The sequence below is a fragment of the Salmo salar genome, chromosome 09, assembly GCF_965601325.2.
Source record: "Salmo salar chromosome 09, fSalSal1, whole genome shotgun sequence".
Lineage (NCBI taxonomy): Eukaryota > Metazoa > Chordata > Actinopteri > Salmoniformes > Salmonidae > Salmo > Salmo salar.
In genome coordinates this window covers 72,340,115-72,360,401 of record NC_138299.1, presented here as the reverse complement: position 1 = coordinate 72,360,401, position 20,287 = coordinate 72,340,115, and the positions used below count along the sequence as shown (strand labels likewise).

Genomic DNA, 20,287 nt, shown 5'->3' with positions numbered 1-20,287 from the left:
GCTTTCTCATTGGTCTGGATGTGTCTGCCTGTCTGCCTCTCTGTCTGTCTGTAAGGCCTGTGAAACGTTTATTCCTCTACTCTCCTCCCAGTGATGACATGATCCCTATTGGAGCGAAAGAAAGAACAACTTCACCACAAAAATAGACAAATATGACTTGTATAGAGATAGGCTACAGAGAAACAAGAGAGAGAGGATTTGATCGTGAGCAAGACAAAGAGAGACTTAATGAGTTTGAGCTGTTTTTTGACACTGCTGAGTCTACAGAGTGATGTTTCAACCTATCTGACAACATATGGACAACTGGAGTGAACATGCAACAGACAGGAAATAAGGGGAAAGAATATGTCAACAATCCATCCGGAAAAAAGTGTGACATTGGAGAAAGACTAGGATGAAAAAGAGAAATCCTGGCATTCTTCCTAACAAGAGAAGAGAGGCCAAGGCACATGTCTGAAACTGAACTAAGACTGTGGACAATCAAGGAATATTCCAGATTGTTCTCTCTATATGTAAATCTCAATAGCCGCTGGTCTGTCTAATCCATAATCCATATACAGCAAATCATATGTATGTAATGTACAGTACCAGTCAAAAGCTTGGACAAACCTACTCATTCAAGGTATTTTCTTTATTTTGACTATTTTCTACATTGTATAATAATAGTGAAGACATCAAAACTATGAAACAACACATATTGAATCATGTACTAACCAAAAAAGTGTTAAACAAATCAAAATATATTTGAGATTCTTCAAAGTAGCCACAGCTTTGCACACTCTTGGCATTCTCTCAACCAGCTTCATGAGGTAGTCACCTGGACTGTATTTCAATCAACAGGTGTGCTTTGTTTATTTGTGGAATTTCTTTCCTTCTTAATGCGTTTCAGGCAATCAGTTGTTGTGACAAGGTAGGGGTGGTATACAGAAGATGGCACTATTTGGTAAAAGACCAAGTCCATATTAGGGCCGGAACAGCTCAAATAAGCAAAGAGAAACGACAGTCCATCATTACTTTAAGACATGAAGGTCAGTCAATCCGAAATATTTCAAGAACTTTGAAAGTGTCTTCAAGTGCAGTCTCAAAAACCATTAAGCGCTATGATGAAACTTGCTCTCAAGAGGACCGCCACAGGAAAGGAAGACCCAGAGTTACCTTCACTAAAGAGGATAAGTTCATTAGCGTTAACTGCACCTCAGATTGCGGCCCAAATAAATGCTTCCCAGAGTTCAAGTAGCAGACACATCTCAACATCTACTGTTCAGAGGAGACTGTGTGAATCAGGCCTTCATGGTCAAATTGCTGCAAAGAAACCACTACTAAAGGACACAAATAAGAAGAAGAGACTTGCTTGGGCCAAGAAACACGAGCAATGGTAGAAATCTGTCCTTTGATCTGATGAGTTCAAATTTGAGATTTTTGGTTCCAACTGCCATGTCTTTGTGAGACGCAGAGTAGGTGAACGGATGATCTCTGCATGTGTGGTTCTCACCGTGAAGCATGGAGGAGAAGGTGTAATGGTGGGGGTGCTTTGCAGGTGACAGTGTCTGTGATTTATTTAGAATTCAAGTTACACTTAACCAGCATGACTACCACAGCATTCTGCAGTGATACGCCATCCCATCTGGTTTGAGCTTAGTGGGACTATTATTTGTTTTTCAACAGGACAATGACCCAACACACCTCCAGGTTGTGTAAGAACTATTTGACCAAGAAGGAAAGTGATGGAGTGCTGCATCAGATGATGTGGTCTCCACAATCACCTGACCTCAACCAAGTTGAGATGGTTTGGGATGAGTTGGAGTGAAGGAAAAGCAGCCAACAAGTGCTCAGCATATGTGGGAACTCCTTCAAAACTGTTGGAAAAGCATTCCAGGTGAAGCTGGTTGAGAAAACGCCAAGAGTGTGCAAAACTTTCATCAAGTCAAAAGAACTTTAAAGAATCTCAAATATAAAATATATTTTGATTTGTTTAACACTTTTTTGGTTACTCCATGATTACACGTGTTATTTCATATTTTTGATGTCTTCGCTATTGTTCTACATTGAAAAACCCTTGAATGAGTAAGTGTGTCCAAACTTTTGACTTGGCATGGTATATAGCTGAAGTCGGAAGTTTACATACACTTAGGTTGGAGTCATTAAAACTCGTTTTTCAACCACTGCACAAATGTCTTGTTAACAAACTATAGTTTTGGCAAGTCGGTTAGGACATCTACTTTGCGCATGACACGTAATTTCTCCAACAATTATTTACAGACAGATTATTTCACTTAAAATTCACTGTCTCATTGAGGTATTTAAAACCATATCATAATCTCCCACAATAATAATAGAGTCTTGTATTGCTTGTAGGGTAAATAAATTATTACAGTTGATTTCGGAAGTTTACATACACCTTAGCCAAACACATTTAAACTACATTTTTCACAATTCCTGACATTTAATGCTAATAAAATTCCCTGTTTTAGGTCACTAATAACGATATTAATTAACAATAATTTTGATCGAATGTGCAAATTGTGCCAAACAGACAATTAGCACATTCGGATCAAAATGATTGTTAATTTATATATTCTCGCATGGGAGAAGTATAACTTCATCTAATATTGTCGAATGAGTTTCCTGTAAACAATATATATTATATTCCTTCTCTTTTAGCCAGGTAAATACTGATCGTCTTTTCTTATTCTCTGCTAAGCCATTACAATTACAACTGGCTATACTTATTTCCCCATTTACCATGAGACACAAGTTTCAATTCAATTTATCATAATGTTTGTAAACTTACCATTAAAAGTACCATGATGATTGAGTGTCCATATAACTGTACCATGATATTTGATATTGTTTTCCACTATTCCACCCGCCAAAACCTCCTCCCCTCCCAAGTTGGGTCATCGTCCATGTAACTGGCAGACCAGCCCTGTCCACCTGGTCCACCTAGACTTCCTGTCATTGCACTACTGCTAGTTAGCATTGGTTCACGAAATGACCTCTAACTTCCTTCCTACTGGACACAGAGACACTAAAATGGTATCCAGGAATTAATCTGACACACAAGTACGTAGATAAATGCCAAAATCCCGAAGTATCCTTTTAAGATGCTCTTAAGCTGATCTATTAGTGCTGTGATGGGTCCGTGGTGGGAGGAGTGCACAGGTTTTGCGTGTGTGTGTGTTTTGTGTGTGCATGTGTGTGTATATATTGGGTGTGTATTGCAATAGAATCAGATACAGACACACACAAAATACAGCAGGCGCGATTCAGTCAATTCCGACATTTATTTACTGGTTACTGTTGTTTTTTGGGGGTCCAAGAAGATTCTAGAACCACGTCATCTCTTCTCATACCCCTTTAATCCCCCCCATCGTTATAGAACATCACAAATGGAGGTTATGAGAGCAAGACAGAGATGAAGAAAGGGATGAGGCCAGGTAAATGTAACATATGAACTACATAGTATATGTACAAAAGCAATGGGACCAGGGCAGAGCTTTTATGTATATTGAAGTAACTGTTTATAAAGATATTTTAAGCTACAGTAGAGTTCAGAAATAGTTTGCACCAAAAGATTTTAAAACATATTTTTATTTTTTTTTTTAAAGTTCCTCTGATGTTAAATCGTTACCTTCCCTCACATGAACATGGGACTTATCAACTGCTGCTAATAAAATAAGGAAGTGGGGGGCGGATCCTGTCTGCCGATTGGTTGAAGTGGACTGTCACTCAAAGCTGCTGGTCCAGGTAAAGGGAGGCAGCTCCCGAGTCATCTGAAATCTTCTCCTCTGGTTTGATTGACAGCTGGCTGCAACTTTCTTGGGAGAGTAATATCTGTATCTGTGACTCAGAAACCTAGGGAGAGGAAGCGAGAGAGAGAGAGAGAGAGAGAGAGATAAGACTGTCTCGAGATGCTCTTCACCTCTCTCTCCCACACACAAATGACGTACAGTTTAACACACAAAAAATATGCTTTTATCTGAGTAATTAAAAAAATACCTCTTCAAATTTCTTGGCCTTGTATTGGTCCGCCCCCTTCAGGAAGTTCAGGAGGATGATATCACAAAGGACCGTACCCTGCAGCATATCAGAACAAAGACAGTTACACAAGTTGACCAAAATAAATCCTGAAATACTTGCCTCGATTCTAGGGTTAATGGAGGTAACATTCAAAACGTATTGCATGACCTCCTTTTAAAGCATACAGTCTGAGTACAGAAGCCTTACCAGTCCCACAGAGGTAAAGGCTGCCACTAGGTTGATCAGAGTAGGAACTGTGTTGAACTTCCCTGCCTGAAAGGACAAAGACAGATGAAACCCGTATAATACACAGATAACAGGTACACGCACACACACCCTAATCCACACTCACAAGCCCAGTGACCAGGATGTCAAAGCGGATAGCGTAGGCCTTGTGGAGAGTGCGGAAGTCCGTCCGATTCTCCATCCCGTTCTCCGTTTTGTAATATTTGGCAAATCTGTGGATGGTGAGAGAGGGGGAGACAGTGTCAATGAACACAGAAATAAAACGAGAGGAGGAGGGGGGTAAGAAGGATGGAGAGGGGAAAAGAAAGAGGATGGGGAGAAGGAGGAAGAAAGAGGGGGAGTCTCTTGAACAGTACTAAACTGAAAGGGGTTACAGTACCTGAAGTTGTATCCCTGAGAGATGGCGTTCTTCTGAAACACAGCATCAAGTCGCGTAAAGGAGTAATGTGGTTCACATCTTTCTTCTGACTCATCCAGATTACACTCCCATTCAATATTGATCCCGATCTCTCCACCCTGATAGAGGGAGACAGAGGGAGGGAAAAGAAGAGAAGGGCAGATAGGTGAGGAGGGGGAAGAGGAAATGTAGGGACAAGCAGGTGGGACTGGAGATATATGAAATGGAGAGGGAGAAGTGGGAAAGAGAGAGGTTGAGAAAGCAGAATATAAGAGGGAGGGAGAGGAGAGAAAAGAAAGATGGGAGACTTTCGGGGGAGAGACATGGAGATAGAGGAGATGATGATGAAGAGGGGAGGAGATGGGTCTCACTGTCTGAGCGATGGTGGAGAAGTTCTGTCCAGTATAGCGCAGCACATCTCCCACCTTAAAGATGGGACAGTGGCGGTTGTGCTCCGGGTCATATGTACAGCTCCTGATATAAGTTGTATTCAGCGATGACGGGAAGTTCCCTCTGTGGGAGAGAGAAGGTACAAATTTGAGTGACAGAGCCAAATCCCCTTCTTCGGCAGAAAAGAGAGGGCAACGCCTTGACAAGAAAGTTGGAGTGAGACCTCCTGAAAGTACTCTAGCACAACATCATAAAGGTCTTCCCCAATACAGCCCCAGAAATGAGAGGTGTGTGGGACTCACCTGGTGACGTTGAACATAGGGAAGCGGATACTGTTCTTGATGAAGATGGTGAAGTTTTCCACCTCCATCATTGGTTGCCTGAGAAAGGGTAAGGGAGAGAAGAGAGAGAGAGAGAGAGAAGAAAGACTTAGGTAGGTGGGATGCACAAGTTGTAAACATGACATGTCATATGCTCATGATATTATGGTGTATTTGAAGCAGCTTTCTTCGTGAGCGAGTGAGAGAGAGAAAGAGAAAATGAGAGGTCTTACATTATGACTTTGTCATTCTCAGCAGGGCACCAACCCTCCATCTCACAGCGGCCTCCTTCAGAGGAGTTCACACAGGCACCAGTTATTATTCCTGTGGAGGAGAGAGAGAGAGAGAGCCACAAGACTGTTTTGTTAGCATAGACTGGAATATGTTCTGGGATTCATCCAATGGCATTGAGGAGTATACCACCTCAGTCAACGGCTTCATCAATAAGTGCATCGGCGATGTCGTCCCCACAGTGACCGTACGTATATATCCCAACAAGAAGCCATGAATTACAGGCAACCTCCGCACCGAGCTAAAGGCTAGAGTACCCTCCAAGCTCATCATTAAGCTTGAGGCCCTGGGTCTCAATCCCGCCCTATGCAATTGGGTCCTGGACTTCCTGATGGGCCGCCCCCGGGTGGTGAAGGTAGGTAACAACATCTCCACTTCGCTGACCCTCAACACTGGGGCCCCACAAGGGTGCGTGCTCAGCCCCCTCCTGTACTCCCTATTCACCCATGACTGCATGGCCATGCACGCATCCAACTCAGTCATCAAGTTTGCAGATGACACAACAGTAGTAGGCTTGATTACCAACAACAACTAGACAGCCTACAGGGAGGAGGTGAGGGCACTCGGAGTGTGGTGTCAGCAAAACAACCTCTCACTCAATGTCAACAAAACAAAGGAGACGATCATGGACTTCAGGAAACAGCAGAGGGAGCACCCTCTATCCACATCAACGGGACAGCAGTGGAGAAGGTGGAACGTTTTAAGTTCCTCGGCTTATACATCATGGACAAACTGAAATATTCCACCCACTCAGACATTGTGATGAAGAAGGAGTTACGTTACGTTCAGAGGTTGGTGCGTTCTGCACCACGCAACTCCGGGGGCAAACAAAATGAAGCTCCTTATGGAAAATCAAGAGACACCTTTTGCTGACTATTATAAAAATGGGAACATCAGCAAACTCATCTCACACAGACCATCCCCTGGCATGGCACAGTGCTATTTTAGCACACTACCCCTCTGTTGGGGGGGGGGGGGGGGGGGTGTTACCGAGGGGTGGAAAGTCAGGATACTAGACAACGAGGACTCTGAGTCAACTAATATAAATCTCTAAGTCTGGAACAGTACTGGTACAGGGCAAACCCAAACAGTTTCAGCTGGACTTTCACCTAATCAAAGAATTAGCTCAGGAGGAGAACCTCTCCCTTGAGAAAAATACCCCGAGCGGGTCAGACCAGACCTCTTCATTATATAACCACACAGATGAGCAACCGCAAGTGGAAAGTCAATCTCCCAGCACAGAGTACTACTTACTCCCTCATTGAAATGAAGGATACATTTACCTAGCTGGAGGTAAGGCAGGTGAAGCTGGAACAGCAGGTGAACACACTCCAGTCAGCACAAAAAAATATCCAGCTCAACAACACCCTCAACCAGACAGAGAGCTGGAGGTGGAGAGAGACAAATCTGCACTCAGGACTGTAGTGAGACAACTTCCACAGGAGGAAAAGCAGAAGCAGGAGAATAACAGAGCACTAGAGGAGAGGATCAGACTGCTGGAGTAGAAGGTGAGGGGGATGGAGGGAGAGGATCAGACTGCTGGAGTAGAGGGTGAGGGGGATGGAGGGAGGGAGAGGATCAGACTGCTGGAGTAGAAGGTGAGGGGGATGGAGGGAGAGGATCAGACTGCTGGAGGAGAGGTTGAGGGGGATGAGGGAGAGGATCAGACTGCTGGAGGAGAAGGGGAGGGGGATGGAGGGAGAGGATCAGACTGCTGGAGTAGAAGGTGAGGGGGATGGAGGGAGAGGATCAGACTGCTGGAGTAGAAGGTGAGGGGGATGAGGGAGAGGATCAGACTGCTGGAGGTGAGGGGGATGGAGGGAGAGGATCATACTGCTGGAGAAGCAGGTGAGGGGGATGGCATATGACAGAGAACAACACACTAGAGAGGTGGCCACACCTGCAGAGAAGCCAGCAGAAAAGCCCATCTCAGCTCCCGACTAAAGTCTCGACATCACAGGAGAACAGGCCACCCCAGACCCTGACCACGTCTACATCACAGCAGAACAGTTCCCAGACCCTGACCACATGTAAAACACAGCAGAACAGTCCTCAGACCCTGACCAAGAGTACATCACAGCAGAACAGTCCACCCCAGACCCTGACCACGTCTACATCACAGCAGAACAGTCCCCAGACCCTAACCACGTCTACATCACAGCAGAACAGTCCACCCCAGACCCTGACCACGTCTACACCACAGCAGAACAGTCCACCCCAGACCCTGACCACGTCTACATCACAGCAGAACAGTCCTCAGACCCCGACCACGTCTACACCACAGCAGAACAGTCCACCCCAGACCCTGACCACGTCTACATCACAGCAGAACAGTCCACCTCAGACCCTGACCACGTCTACATCACAGCAGAACAGTCCCCAGGCAGTGACCACGTCTAAATCACAGCAGAACCATCCACCATAGACCCTGACCACGTCTACATCACAGCAGAACAGTCCCCAGACCCTGACCCCGTCTACATCACAGCAGAACAGTCCTCAGATCCCGACCACGTCTACATCACAGCAGAACAGTCCACACCAGACCCCGACCACGTCTACAGCACAGCAGAACAGTCCACCCCAGACCCTGACCCCGTCTACATCACAGCAGAACAGTCCTCAGACCCCGACCACGTCTACATCACAGCAGAACAGTCCACACCAGACCCCGACCACGTCTACATCACAGCAGAACAGTCCTCAGACCCTGACCACGTCTACATCACAGCAGAACAGTCCACACCAGACCCTGACCACGTCTACATCACAGCAGAACAGTCCTCAGACCCTGACCAAGTGTACATCACAGCAGAACAGTCCTCAGACCCTGACAAAGTCTACATCACAGCAGAACAGTCCTCAGACCCTGACCACGTCTACATCACAGCAGAACAGTCCACACCAGACCCTGACCACGTCTACATCACAGCAGAACAGTCCTCAGACCCTGACCAAGAGTACATCACAGCAGAACAGTCCACCCCAGACCCTGACCACGTCTACTTCACAGCAGAACAGTCCCCAGACCCTGACCACATCTACATCACAACAGAACAGTCCACCCCAGACCCTGACCACGTCTACATTACAGCAGAACAGTCCTCAAACTCTGACCATGTCTACACCACAGCAGAACAGTCCCCAGACCGTGACCACGTCTACATCACAGCAGAACAGTCCCCAGACCGTGACCACGTCTACATCACAGCAGAACAGTCCCCAGACCCTGACCACGTCTACATCACAGCAGAACAGTCCCCACCAGACCCTGACCACGTCTACATTACAGCAGAACAGTCCTCAAACTCTGACCATGTCTACACCACAGCAGAACAGTCCTCAAACTCTGACCACGTCTACATCACAGCAGAACAGTCCCCAGACCATGACCACGTCTAAATCACAGCAGAACCATCCACCATAGATCCTGACCACGTCTACATCACTGCAAAACAGTCCCCACCAGACCCTGACCACGTGTACAACACAGCAGAACAGTCCCCAGACCCTGACCACATCTACATCACAGCAGAACAGTCCCCACCAGACCCTGACCACATCTACATCACAGCAGAACAGTCCCCACCAGACCCTGACCACGTCTACATAACAACAGAACAGTCCCCACCAGACCCTGACCACGTCTACATCACAGAAGAATAGTCCTCAGACCCTGACCAAGTATACATCACAGCAGAACAGTCCACCCCAGACCCTGACCACGTGTACAACACAGCAGAACATCCCCAAGACCCTGACCACGTCTACATCACAACAGAACAGTCCTCAGACCCTGACCACGTCTACATCACAACAGAACAGTCCTCAGACCCCTACCACGTCTACATCACAGCAGAACAGTCCACACCAGACCCCGACCACGTCTACAGCACAGCAGAACAGTCCACCCCAGACCCTGACCCCGTCTACACCACAGCAGAACAGTCCTCAGACCCCGACCATGTCTACATCACAGCAGAACAGTCCACACCAGACCCCGACCACATCTACATCACAGCAGAACAGTCCTCAGACCCTGACCACGTCTACACCACAGCAGAACAGTCCCCAGACCCTGACCACGTCTACATCACAGCAGAACAGTCCCAAGACCATGACCACGTCTACATCACAGAAGAACCATCCACCCCAGACCCTGACCACGTCTACATTACAGCAGAACAGTCCCCAGACCCTGACCACGTCTACATCACAGCAGAACAGTCCCCAGACCCTGACCACATCTACATCACAGCAGAACAGTCCCCAGACCGTGACCACGTCTAAATCACAGCAGAACTGTCCCCACCAGACCCTGACCACGTCTACATCACAGCAGAACAGTCCACCTCAGACCCTGACCACGTGTACAACACAGCAGAACAGTCCCCAGGTTCTGACCACGTCTACACCACAGCATAACAGTCCCCAGACCCTGACCCCGTTAATCACAGCAGAACAGTCCACACCAGACCCCGACCACGTCTACAACACAGCAGAACAGTTCCCACAAGACCCTGACCACGTCTACATCACAGCAGAACAGTCCAAAGACCCTGACAACGTCTACATCACAGCAGAACAGTCCACCCCAGACCCTGACCACGTCTACATCACAGCAGAACAGTCCCCAGACCCTGACCACATCTACATCACAGCAGAACAGTCCTCAGACCCTGACCACGTCTACACCACAGCAGAACAGTCCCCAGACCCTGACCACGTCTACACCACAGCAGAACAGTCCACACCAGACCCTGACCTCACCACAGCAGAACAGTCCACCCCAGACCCTGACCACGTCTACATCACAGCAGAACAGTCCTCAGACCCTGACCACGTCTACATCACAGTAGAAAAGTCCACCCCAGACCCTGACCACGTCTACATCACAGCAGAACAGTCCCCACCAGACCCTGACCACGTCTACATCACAGCAGAACAGTCCCCAGACCCTGACCACGTCTACACCACAACAGAACAGTCCTCAGACCCTGACCACGTCTACATCACAGCAGAACAGTCCCCACCAGACCCTGACCACGTCTACATCACAGCAGAACAGTCCCCACCAGACCCTGACCACGTCTACATCACAGCAGAACAGTCCCCACCAGACCCTGACCACGTCTACATCACAGCAGAACAGTCCCCAGACCCTGACCACGTCTACATCACAGCAGAACAGTCCCCAGACCCTGACCACGTCTACATCACAGCAGAACAGTCCACACCAGACCCCGACCACGTCTACAGCACAGCAGAACAGTCTACCCCAGACCACGTCTACATCACAGCACAACAGTCCTCAGACCCTTACCACGTCTACATCACAGCACAACAGTCCTTTGACCCTGACCACTTCTAAATCGCAGCAGAACAGTCCACACCAGACCCTGACCACGTCTACATCACAGCAGAACTGTCCTAAAACCGTGACCACGTCTAAATCACAGCAGAACTGTCCCCACCAGACCCTGACCACGTGTACAACACAGCAAAACAGTCCCCAGACCCTGACCAAGTCTACATCACAGCAGAACAGTCCCCAGGTTCTGACCACGTCTACATCACAGTAGAAAAGTCCACCCCAGACCCTGACCACGTCTACATCACAGCAGAACAGTCCCCACCAGACCCTGACCACGTCTACATCACAGCAGAACAGTCCCCAGACCCTGACCACGTCTACACCACAACAGAACAGTCCTCAGACCCTGACCACGTCTACATCACAGCAGAACAGTCCCCCACCAGACCCCTGACCACGTCTACATCACAGCAGAACAGTCCCCCAGACCCTGACCACGTCTACATCACAGCAGAACAGTCCCCAGACCCTGACCACGTCTACATCACAGCAGAACAGTCCACACCAGACCCCGACCACGTCTACAGCACAGCAGAACAGTCTACCCCAGACCACGTCTACATCACAGCACAACAGTCCTCAGACCCTTACCACGTCTACATCACAGCACAACAGTCCTTTGACCCTGACCACTTCTAAATCGCAGCAGAACAGTCCACACCAGACCCTGACCACGTCTACATCACAGCAGAACTGTCCTAAAACCGTGACCACGTCTAAATCACAGCAGAACTGTCCCCACCAGACCCTGACCACGTGTACAACACAGCAAAACAGTCCCCAGACCCTGACTAAGTCTACATCACAGCAGAACAGTCCCCAGGTTCTGACCACGTCTACACCACAGCAGAACAGTCCCCAGACCCTGACCACGTCTACATCACAGCAGAACAGTCCAAAGACCCTGACAACGTCTACATCACAGCAGAACAGTCCACCCCAGACCCTGACCACGTCTACATCACAGCAGAACAGTCCAAAGACCCTGACAACGTCTACATCACAGCAGAACAGTCCACCCCAGACCCTGACCACGTCTACATCACAGCAGAACAGTCCCCAGACCCTGACCACATCTACATCACAGCAGAACAGTCCTCAGACCCTGACCACGTCTACATCACAGTAGAACAGTCCACCCCAGACCCTGACCACGTCTACACCACAGCAGAACAGTCCCCAGACCCTGACCACGTCTACACCACAGCAGAACAGTCCCCAGACCCTGACCACGTCTACACATCAGCAGCACAGTCCTCAGACCCTGACCACGTCTACATCACAGCAGAACAGTCCACCCCAGACCCTGACCACATCTACACCACAGCAGAACAGTCCTCAGACCCTGACCACATGTAAAACACAGTAGAACAGTACCCAGACCCTGACCACGTCTGCATCACAGCAGAACAGTCCCCAGACCCTGACCAAGTGTACATCACAGCAGAACATTCCACCCCAGACCCTGACCACGTCTACATCACAGCAGAACAGTCCACACCAGAACCTGACCACGTCTACTTCACAGCAGAACTGTCCCCAGACCCTGACCACGTCTACATCACAACAGAACAGTCCACCCCAGACCCTGACCACGTGTACAACACAGCAGAACAGTCCCCAGAACCTGACCACGTCTACATTACAGCAGAACAGTCCACCTGAGACCCTGACCACGTCTACATAACAGCAGAACAGTCCCCAGACCCGGACCACGTCTACATCACAACAGAACAGTCCCCAGACCCTGACCACGTCTACATCACAGCAGAACAGTCCCCAGACCCTGACCACGTCTACATCACAGCAGAACAGTCCACCCCAGACCCTGACCACGTCTACTTCACAGCAGAACAGTCCCCAGACCCTGACCACATCTACATCACAACAGAACAGTCCACCCCAGACCCTGACCACGTCTACATTACAGCAGAACAGTCCCCAGACCGTGACCACGTCTAAATCACAGCAGAACCATCCACCATAGACCCTGACCACGTCTACACCACAGCAGAACAGTCCTCAGACCCTGACCACGTCTACATCACAACAGAACAGTCCTCAGAGCCTGACCACATCTACATCACAGCAGAACAGTCCCCAGACCCTGACCACGTCTACATCACAGCAGAACAGTCCCCAGACCCTGACCACGTCTGCATCACAGCAGAACAGTCCACCCCAGACCCTGACCACGTGTAAAACACAGCAGAACATTCCCCGGACCCTGACCACGTCTACATCACAGCAGAACAGTCCCCAGACCCTGACCACGTCTGCATCACAGCAGAACAGTCCCCAGACCCTGACCACGTCTGCATCACAGCAGAACAGTCCCCAGACCCTGACCACGTCTGCATCACATTAGAACAGTCCCCAGACCCTGACCACGTCTACATCACAGCAGAACAGTCCACCCCAGACCCTGACCACGTCTACACCACAGCAGAACAGTCCCCAGACCCTGACCACATCTACATCACAACAGAACAGTCCACACCAGACCCTGACCACGTGTACAATACAGCAGAACAGTCCCCAGACCGTGACCACGTCTAAATCACAGCAGAACCATCCACCCCAGACCCTGACCACGTCTACATCACAGCAGAACAGTCCCCAGACCCTGACCACGTCTACACCACAACAGAACAGTCCTCAGACCCTGACCACGTCTACACCACAGCAGAACAGTCCCCAGACCCTGACCACGTCTACACATCAGCAGAACAGTCCTCAGACCCTGACCACGTCTACATCACAGCAGAACAGTCCACCCCAGACCCTGACCACATCTACACCACAGCAGAACAGTCCACCCCAGACCCTGACCACGTCTACATCACAGCAGAACAGTCCACCCCAGACCCTGACCACGTCTACACCACAACAGAACAGTCCTCAGACCCTGACCACGTCTACACCACAGCAGAACAGTCCCCAGACCCTGACCACATCTACATCACAGCAGAACAGTCCCCACCAGACCCTGACCACGTCTACATCACAGCAGAACAGTCCCCACCAGACCCTGACCACGTCTACATCACAGCAGAACAGTCCCCACCAGACCCTGACCACGTCTACATCACAGCAGAACAGTCCCCACCAGACCCTGACCACGTCTACATCACAGCAGAACAGTCCCCACCAGACCCTGACCACGTCTACATCACAGCAGAATAGTCCTCAGACCCTGACCAAGTATACAACACAGCAGAACATCCCCCAGACCCTGACCACGTCTACATCACATCAGAACAGTCCCCAGACCGTGACCACGTCTAAATCACAGCAGAACCATCCACCATAGACCCTGACCACGTCTACATCAGAGCAGAACAGTCCCCAGAACCTGACCACATCTACAACACAGCAGAACAGTCCACCCCAGACCCTGACCACGTCTACATCACAGCAGAACAGTCCTCAGACCCTGACCACGTCTACATCACAGCAGAACAGTCCACCCCAGACCCTGACCACATCTACACCACAGCAGAACAGTCCACCCCAGACCCTGACCACGTCTACATAACAGCAGAACAGTCCTCAGACCCTGACCACGTCTACATCACAGCAGAACAGTCCACACCAGACCCTGACCACGTCTACATCACAGCAGAACAGTCCCCAGAACCTGACCACGTCAACATCACAGCAGAACAGTCCACCCCAGACCCTGACCACGTCTACATCACAGCAGAACAGTCCCCACCAGACCCTGACCACGTCTACATCACCGCAGAACAGTCCCCACCAGACCCTGACCACGTCTACATCACAGCAGAACAGTCCCCACCAGACCCTGACCACGTCTACATCACAGCAGAACATCCCCAGACCCTGACAAAGTCTACATCACAGCAGAACAGTCCCCAGACCCTGACCCCCGTCTCATCACAGCAGAACAGTCCACACCAGACCCCAACCACGTCTACAGCACAGCAGAGTGTCCACCCCAGACCCTGACCACGTCTACATCACAGCAGAACACTCTACCCCAGACCACGTCTACATCACAGCACAACAGTCCACACCAGACCCTGACCACGTCTACATCACAGCAGAACAGTCCCCACCAGACCCTGACCACGTCTACATCACAGCAGAACAGTCCCCAGACCCTGACCACGTCTACATCACAGCAGAACAGTCCCCAGACCCTGAATACGTCTACATCACAGCAGAACAGTCCTCAGACCCCGACCACGTCTACATCACAGCAGAACAGTCCACACCAGACCCCGACCACGTCTACAGCACAGCAGAGTGTCCACCCCAGACCCTGACCACGTGTAAAACACAGCAGAACATTCCCATGACCCTGACCACGTCTACATCACAGTAGAACAGTCCACCCCAGACCCTGACCACATCTACACCACAGCAGAACAGTCCACCCCAGACGCTGACCACGTCTACATCACAGCAGAACAGTCCTCAGACCTTGACCACGTCTACATCACAGCAGAACAGTCTTCAGACCCTGACCACGTCTACATCACAGCAGAACAGTCCTCAGACCCTGACCAAGTGTACATCACAGCAGAACAGTCCACCCCAGACCCTGCCCACGTCTACATCACAGCAGAACAGTCCACCCCAGACCCTGACCACGTCTACATCACAGCAGAACAGTCCCCAGACCCTGACCCCCGTCTCATCACAGCAGAACAGTCCACACCAGACCCCAACCACGTCTACAGCACAGCAGAGTGTCCACCCCAGACCCTGACCACGTCTACATCACAGCAGAACACTCTACCCCAGACCACGTCTACATCACAGCACAACAGTCCACACCAGACCCTGACCACGTCTACATCACAGCAGAACAGTCCCCACCAGACCCTGACCACGTCTACATCACAGCAGAACAGTCCCCAGACCCTGACCACGTCTACATCACAGCAGAACAGTCCCCAGACCCTGAATACGTCTACATCACAGCAGAACAGTCCTCAGACCCCGACCACGTCTACATCACAGCAGAACAGTCCACACCAGACCCCGACCACGTCTACAGCACAGCAGAGTGTCCACCCCAGACCCTGACCACGTGTAAAACACAGCAGAACATTCCCATGACCCTGACCACATCTACATCACAGTAGAACAGTCCACCCCAGACCCTGACCACGTCTACATCAGAGCAGAACAGTCCTCAGACCCTGACCACGTCTACACCACAGCAGAACAGTCCCCAGACCCTGACCACGTCTACACATTAGCAGAACAGTCCTCAGACCCTGACCACGTCTACATCACAGCAGAACAGTCCACCCCAGACCCTGACCACATCTACACCACAGCAGAACAGTCCACCCCAGACGCTGACCACGTCTACATCACAGCAGAACAGTCCTCAGACCTTGACCACGTCTACATCACAGCAGAACAGTCTTCAGACCCTGACCACGTCTACATCACAGCAGAACAGTCCTCAGACCCTGACCAAGTGTACATCACAGCAGAACAGTCCACCCCAGACCCTGCCCACGTCTACATCACAGCAGAACAGTCCACCCCAGACCCTGACCACGTCTACATCACAGCAGAACAGTCCACACCAGACCCTGACCACGTCTACTTCACAGCAGAACTGTCCCCAGACCCTGACCACATCTACATCAGAACAGTCCACCCCAGACCCTGACCACGTGTACAACACAGCAGAACAGTCCCCAGAACCTGACCACGTCTGCATCACAGCAGAACAGTCCCCAGACCCTGACCACGTCTGCATCACAGCAGAACAGTCCCCAGACCCTGACCACGTCTACATCACAGCAGAACAGTCCCCAGACCCTGACCACGTCTGCATCACAGCAGAACAGTCCCCAGACCCTGACCACGTGTATATCACAGCAGAACAGTCCTCAGACCCTGACCACGTCTACATCACAGCAGAACAGTCCACCCCAGACCCTGACCACGTCTACACCACAGCAGAACAGTCCCCAGACCCTGACCACATCTACATCAGAACAGTCCACCCCAGACCCTGACCACGTGTACAATACAGCAGAACAGTCCCCAGACCGTGACCACATCTAAATCACAGCAGAACCATCCACCATAGACCCTGACCACGTCTACATCACAGCAGAACAGTCCCCAGAACCTGACCACATCTACAACACAGCAGAACAGTCCAACCCAGACCCTGACCACGTCTACACCACAGCAGAACAGTCCACACCAGACCCTGACCACATCTACAACACAGCAGAACTGTCCTCAGACCGTGACCACGTCTAAATCACAGCCGAACAGTCCACCCCAGATCCTGACCACGTCTACATCACAGCAGAACAGTCCCCAGACCCTGACCACGTCTACATCACAGCAGAACAGTCCATAGACCCTGACCACGTCTACATCACAGCAGAACAGTCCCCAGACCCTGACCACGTCTACATCACAGCAGAACCATCCACCCCAGACCCTGACCACGTCTACATCACAGCAGAATAGTCCTCAGACCCTGACCACGTCTACATCACAGTAGAACAGTCCACCCCAGACCCTGACCACGTCTACATCACAGCAGAACAGTCCCCAGACCCTGACCACGTCTACATCACAGCAGAACAGTCCATAGACCCTGACCACGTCTACATCACAGCAGAACAGTCCCCAGACCGTGACCACATCTACATCACAGCAGAACAGTCCTCAGACCCTGACCACGTCTACACCACAGTAGAACCATCCACCCCAGACCCTGACCACGTCTACATCACAGCAGAATAGTCCTCAGACCCTGACCACGTCTACATCACAGTAGAACAGTCCACCCCAGACCCTGACCACGTCTACATCACAGCAGAACAGTCCCCAGACCCTGACCACGTCTACATCACAGCAGAACAGTCCATAGACCCTGACCACGTCTACATCACAGCAGAACAGTCCCCAGACCGTGACCACATCTACATCACAGCAGAACAGTCCTCAGACCCTGACCACGTCTACACCACAGTAGAACAGTCCACCCCAGACCCTGACCACGTCTACATCACAGCAGAACAGTCCACCCCAGACCCTGACCACGTCTACATCACAGCATAACAGTCCACACCAGACCCTGACCACGTCTACTTCACAGCGGAACTGTCCCCAGACCCTGACCACATCTACATCACAACAGAACAGTCCCCAGGCCGTGACCACGTCTAAATCACAGCAGAACCATCCACCATAGACCCTGACCACGTCTACATCACAGCAGAACAGTCCTCAGACCCCGACCACGTCTACATCACAGCAGAACAGTCTACCCCAGACCACGTCTCCATCACAGCACAACAGTCCTCAGACCCTGACCACGTCTACATCGCAGCAGAACAGTCCACACCAGACCCTGACCACGTCTACATCGCAGCAGAATAGTCCTCAGACCCTGACCAAGTCTACATCACAGCAGAACAGTCCACAGACCCTGACCACATCTACACCACAGCAGAACAGTCCCCAGACCCTGACCACGTCTACACCACAGCAGAACAGTCTCCAGACCCTGACCACATCTACATCACAACAGAACAGTCCACCCCAGACCCTGACCACGTGTACAATACAGCAGAACAGTCCCCAGACCGTGACCACATCTAAATCACAGCAGAACCATCCACCATAGACCCTGACCACGTCTACATCACAGCAGAACAGTCCCCAGAACCTGACCACATCTACAACACAGCAGAACAGTCCAACCCAGACCCTGACCACGTCTACACCACAGCAGAACAGTCCACACCAGACCCTGACCACATCTACAACACAGCAGAACTGTCCTCAGACCGTGAGCACGTGTAAATCACAGCCGAACAGTCCACCCCAGATCCTGACCACGTCTACATAACAGCAGAAGAGTCCCCAGACCCTGACCACGTCTACATCACGGCAGAACAGTCCCCAGACCCTGACCACGTCTACATCACGGCAGAACAGTCCCCAGACCCTGACCACGTCTACATCACGGCAGAACAGTCCCCAGACCCTGACCACGTCTACATCACAGCAGAACAGTCCATAGACCCTGACCACGTCTACATCACAGCAGAACAGTCCTCAGACCCTGACCACGTCTACATCACAGTAGAACAGTCCACAACAGACCCTGACCACGTCTACATCACAGAAGAACAGTCCACCTCAGACCCTGACCACGTCTACATAACAGCAGAACAGTCCACCTCAGACCATGACCACGTCTACATAACAGCAGAACAGTCCACCTCAGACCCTGACCACGTCTACATAACAGCAGAACAGTCCACCTCAGACCCTGACCACGTCTACATAACAGCAGAACAGTCCCCAGACCCTGACCACGTCTGCATCACAGCAGAACAGTCCCCAGACCCTGACCACGTGTACATCACAGCAGAACAGTCCTCAGACCCTGACCACGTGTACATCACAGCAGAACAGTCCACCCCAGACACTGACCACGTCTACACCACAGCAGAACAGTCCCCAGACCCTGACCACATCTACATCACAGCAGAACAGTCCCCAGACCCTGACCACATCTACATCACAGCAGAACAGTCCTCAGACCCTGACCAAGTCTACATCACAGTAGAACAGTCCACCCCAGACCCTGACCACGTCTACATCACAGCAGAACAGTCCTCAGACCCTGACCACGTCTACATCACAGCAGAACAGTCCCCAGACCCTGACCAAGTGTACATCACAGCAGAACAGTCCTCAGACCCTGACCAAGTGTACATCACAGCAGAACAGTCCACCCCAGACCCTGACCACGTCTACATCACAGCAGAACAGTCCACCCCAGACCCTGACCACTTCTACATCACAGCAGAACAGTCCACACCAGACCCTGACCACGTCTACTTCACAGCGGAACTGTCCCCAGACCCTGACCACATCTACATCACAACAGAACAGTCCACCCCAGACCCTGACCACGTGTACAACACAGCAGAATAGTCCCCAGAACCTGACCACGTCTACATTACAGCAGAACAGTCCACCTCAGACCCTGACCACGTCTACATAACAGCAGAACAGTCCACCTCAGACCCTGACCACGTATACATAACAGCAGAACAGTCCCCAGGCCGTGACCACGTCTAAATCACAGCAGAACCATCCACCATAGACCCTGACCACGTCTACATCACAGCAGAACAGTCCTCAGACCCCGACCACGTCTACATCACAGCAGAACAGTCCACACCAGACCCCGACCACGTCTACAGCACAGCAGAA

The 20,287-nt window shown here is 50.7% G+C and overlaps 1 protein-coding gene across 1 annotated transcript in view; it reads right to left on the bottom strand.

The window, feature by feature from the left end:
• Window positions 1-3,265: 3,265 nt before the first annotated feature.
• Window positions 3,266-20,287, bottom strand: part of LOC106611683 (P2X purinoceptor 3) — a 73,576-nt gene continuing 56,554 nt past the window's right edge. Inside the window, exons 5-12 of the mRNA XM_014212134.3 lie at window positions 5,607-5,697; window positions 5,356-5,433; window positions 5,035-5,176; window positions 4,646-4,782; window positions 4,373-4,478; window positions 4,228-4,293; window positions 4,000-4,077; window positions 3,266-3,855 (exon numbers count right to left, since the gene is read on the bottom strand). Of these exons, the coding sequence (XP_014067609.1) occupies window positions 3,730-3,855; window positions 4,000-4,077; window positions 4,228-4,293; window positions 4,373-4,478; window positions 4,646-4,782; window positions 5,035-5,176; window positions 5,356-5,433; window positions 5,607-5,697 (824 nt within the window). The 3' untranslated portion in view covers window positions 3,266-3,729. The remainder of the gene's footprint in view (window positions 3,856-3,999; window positions 4,078-4,227; window positions 4,294-4,372; window positions 4,479-4,645; window positions 4,783-5,034; window positions 5,177-5,355; window positions 5,434-5,606; window positions 5,698-20,287) is intronic.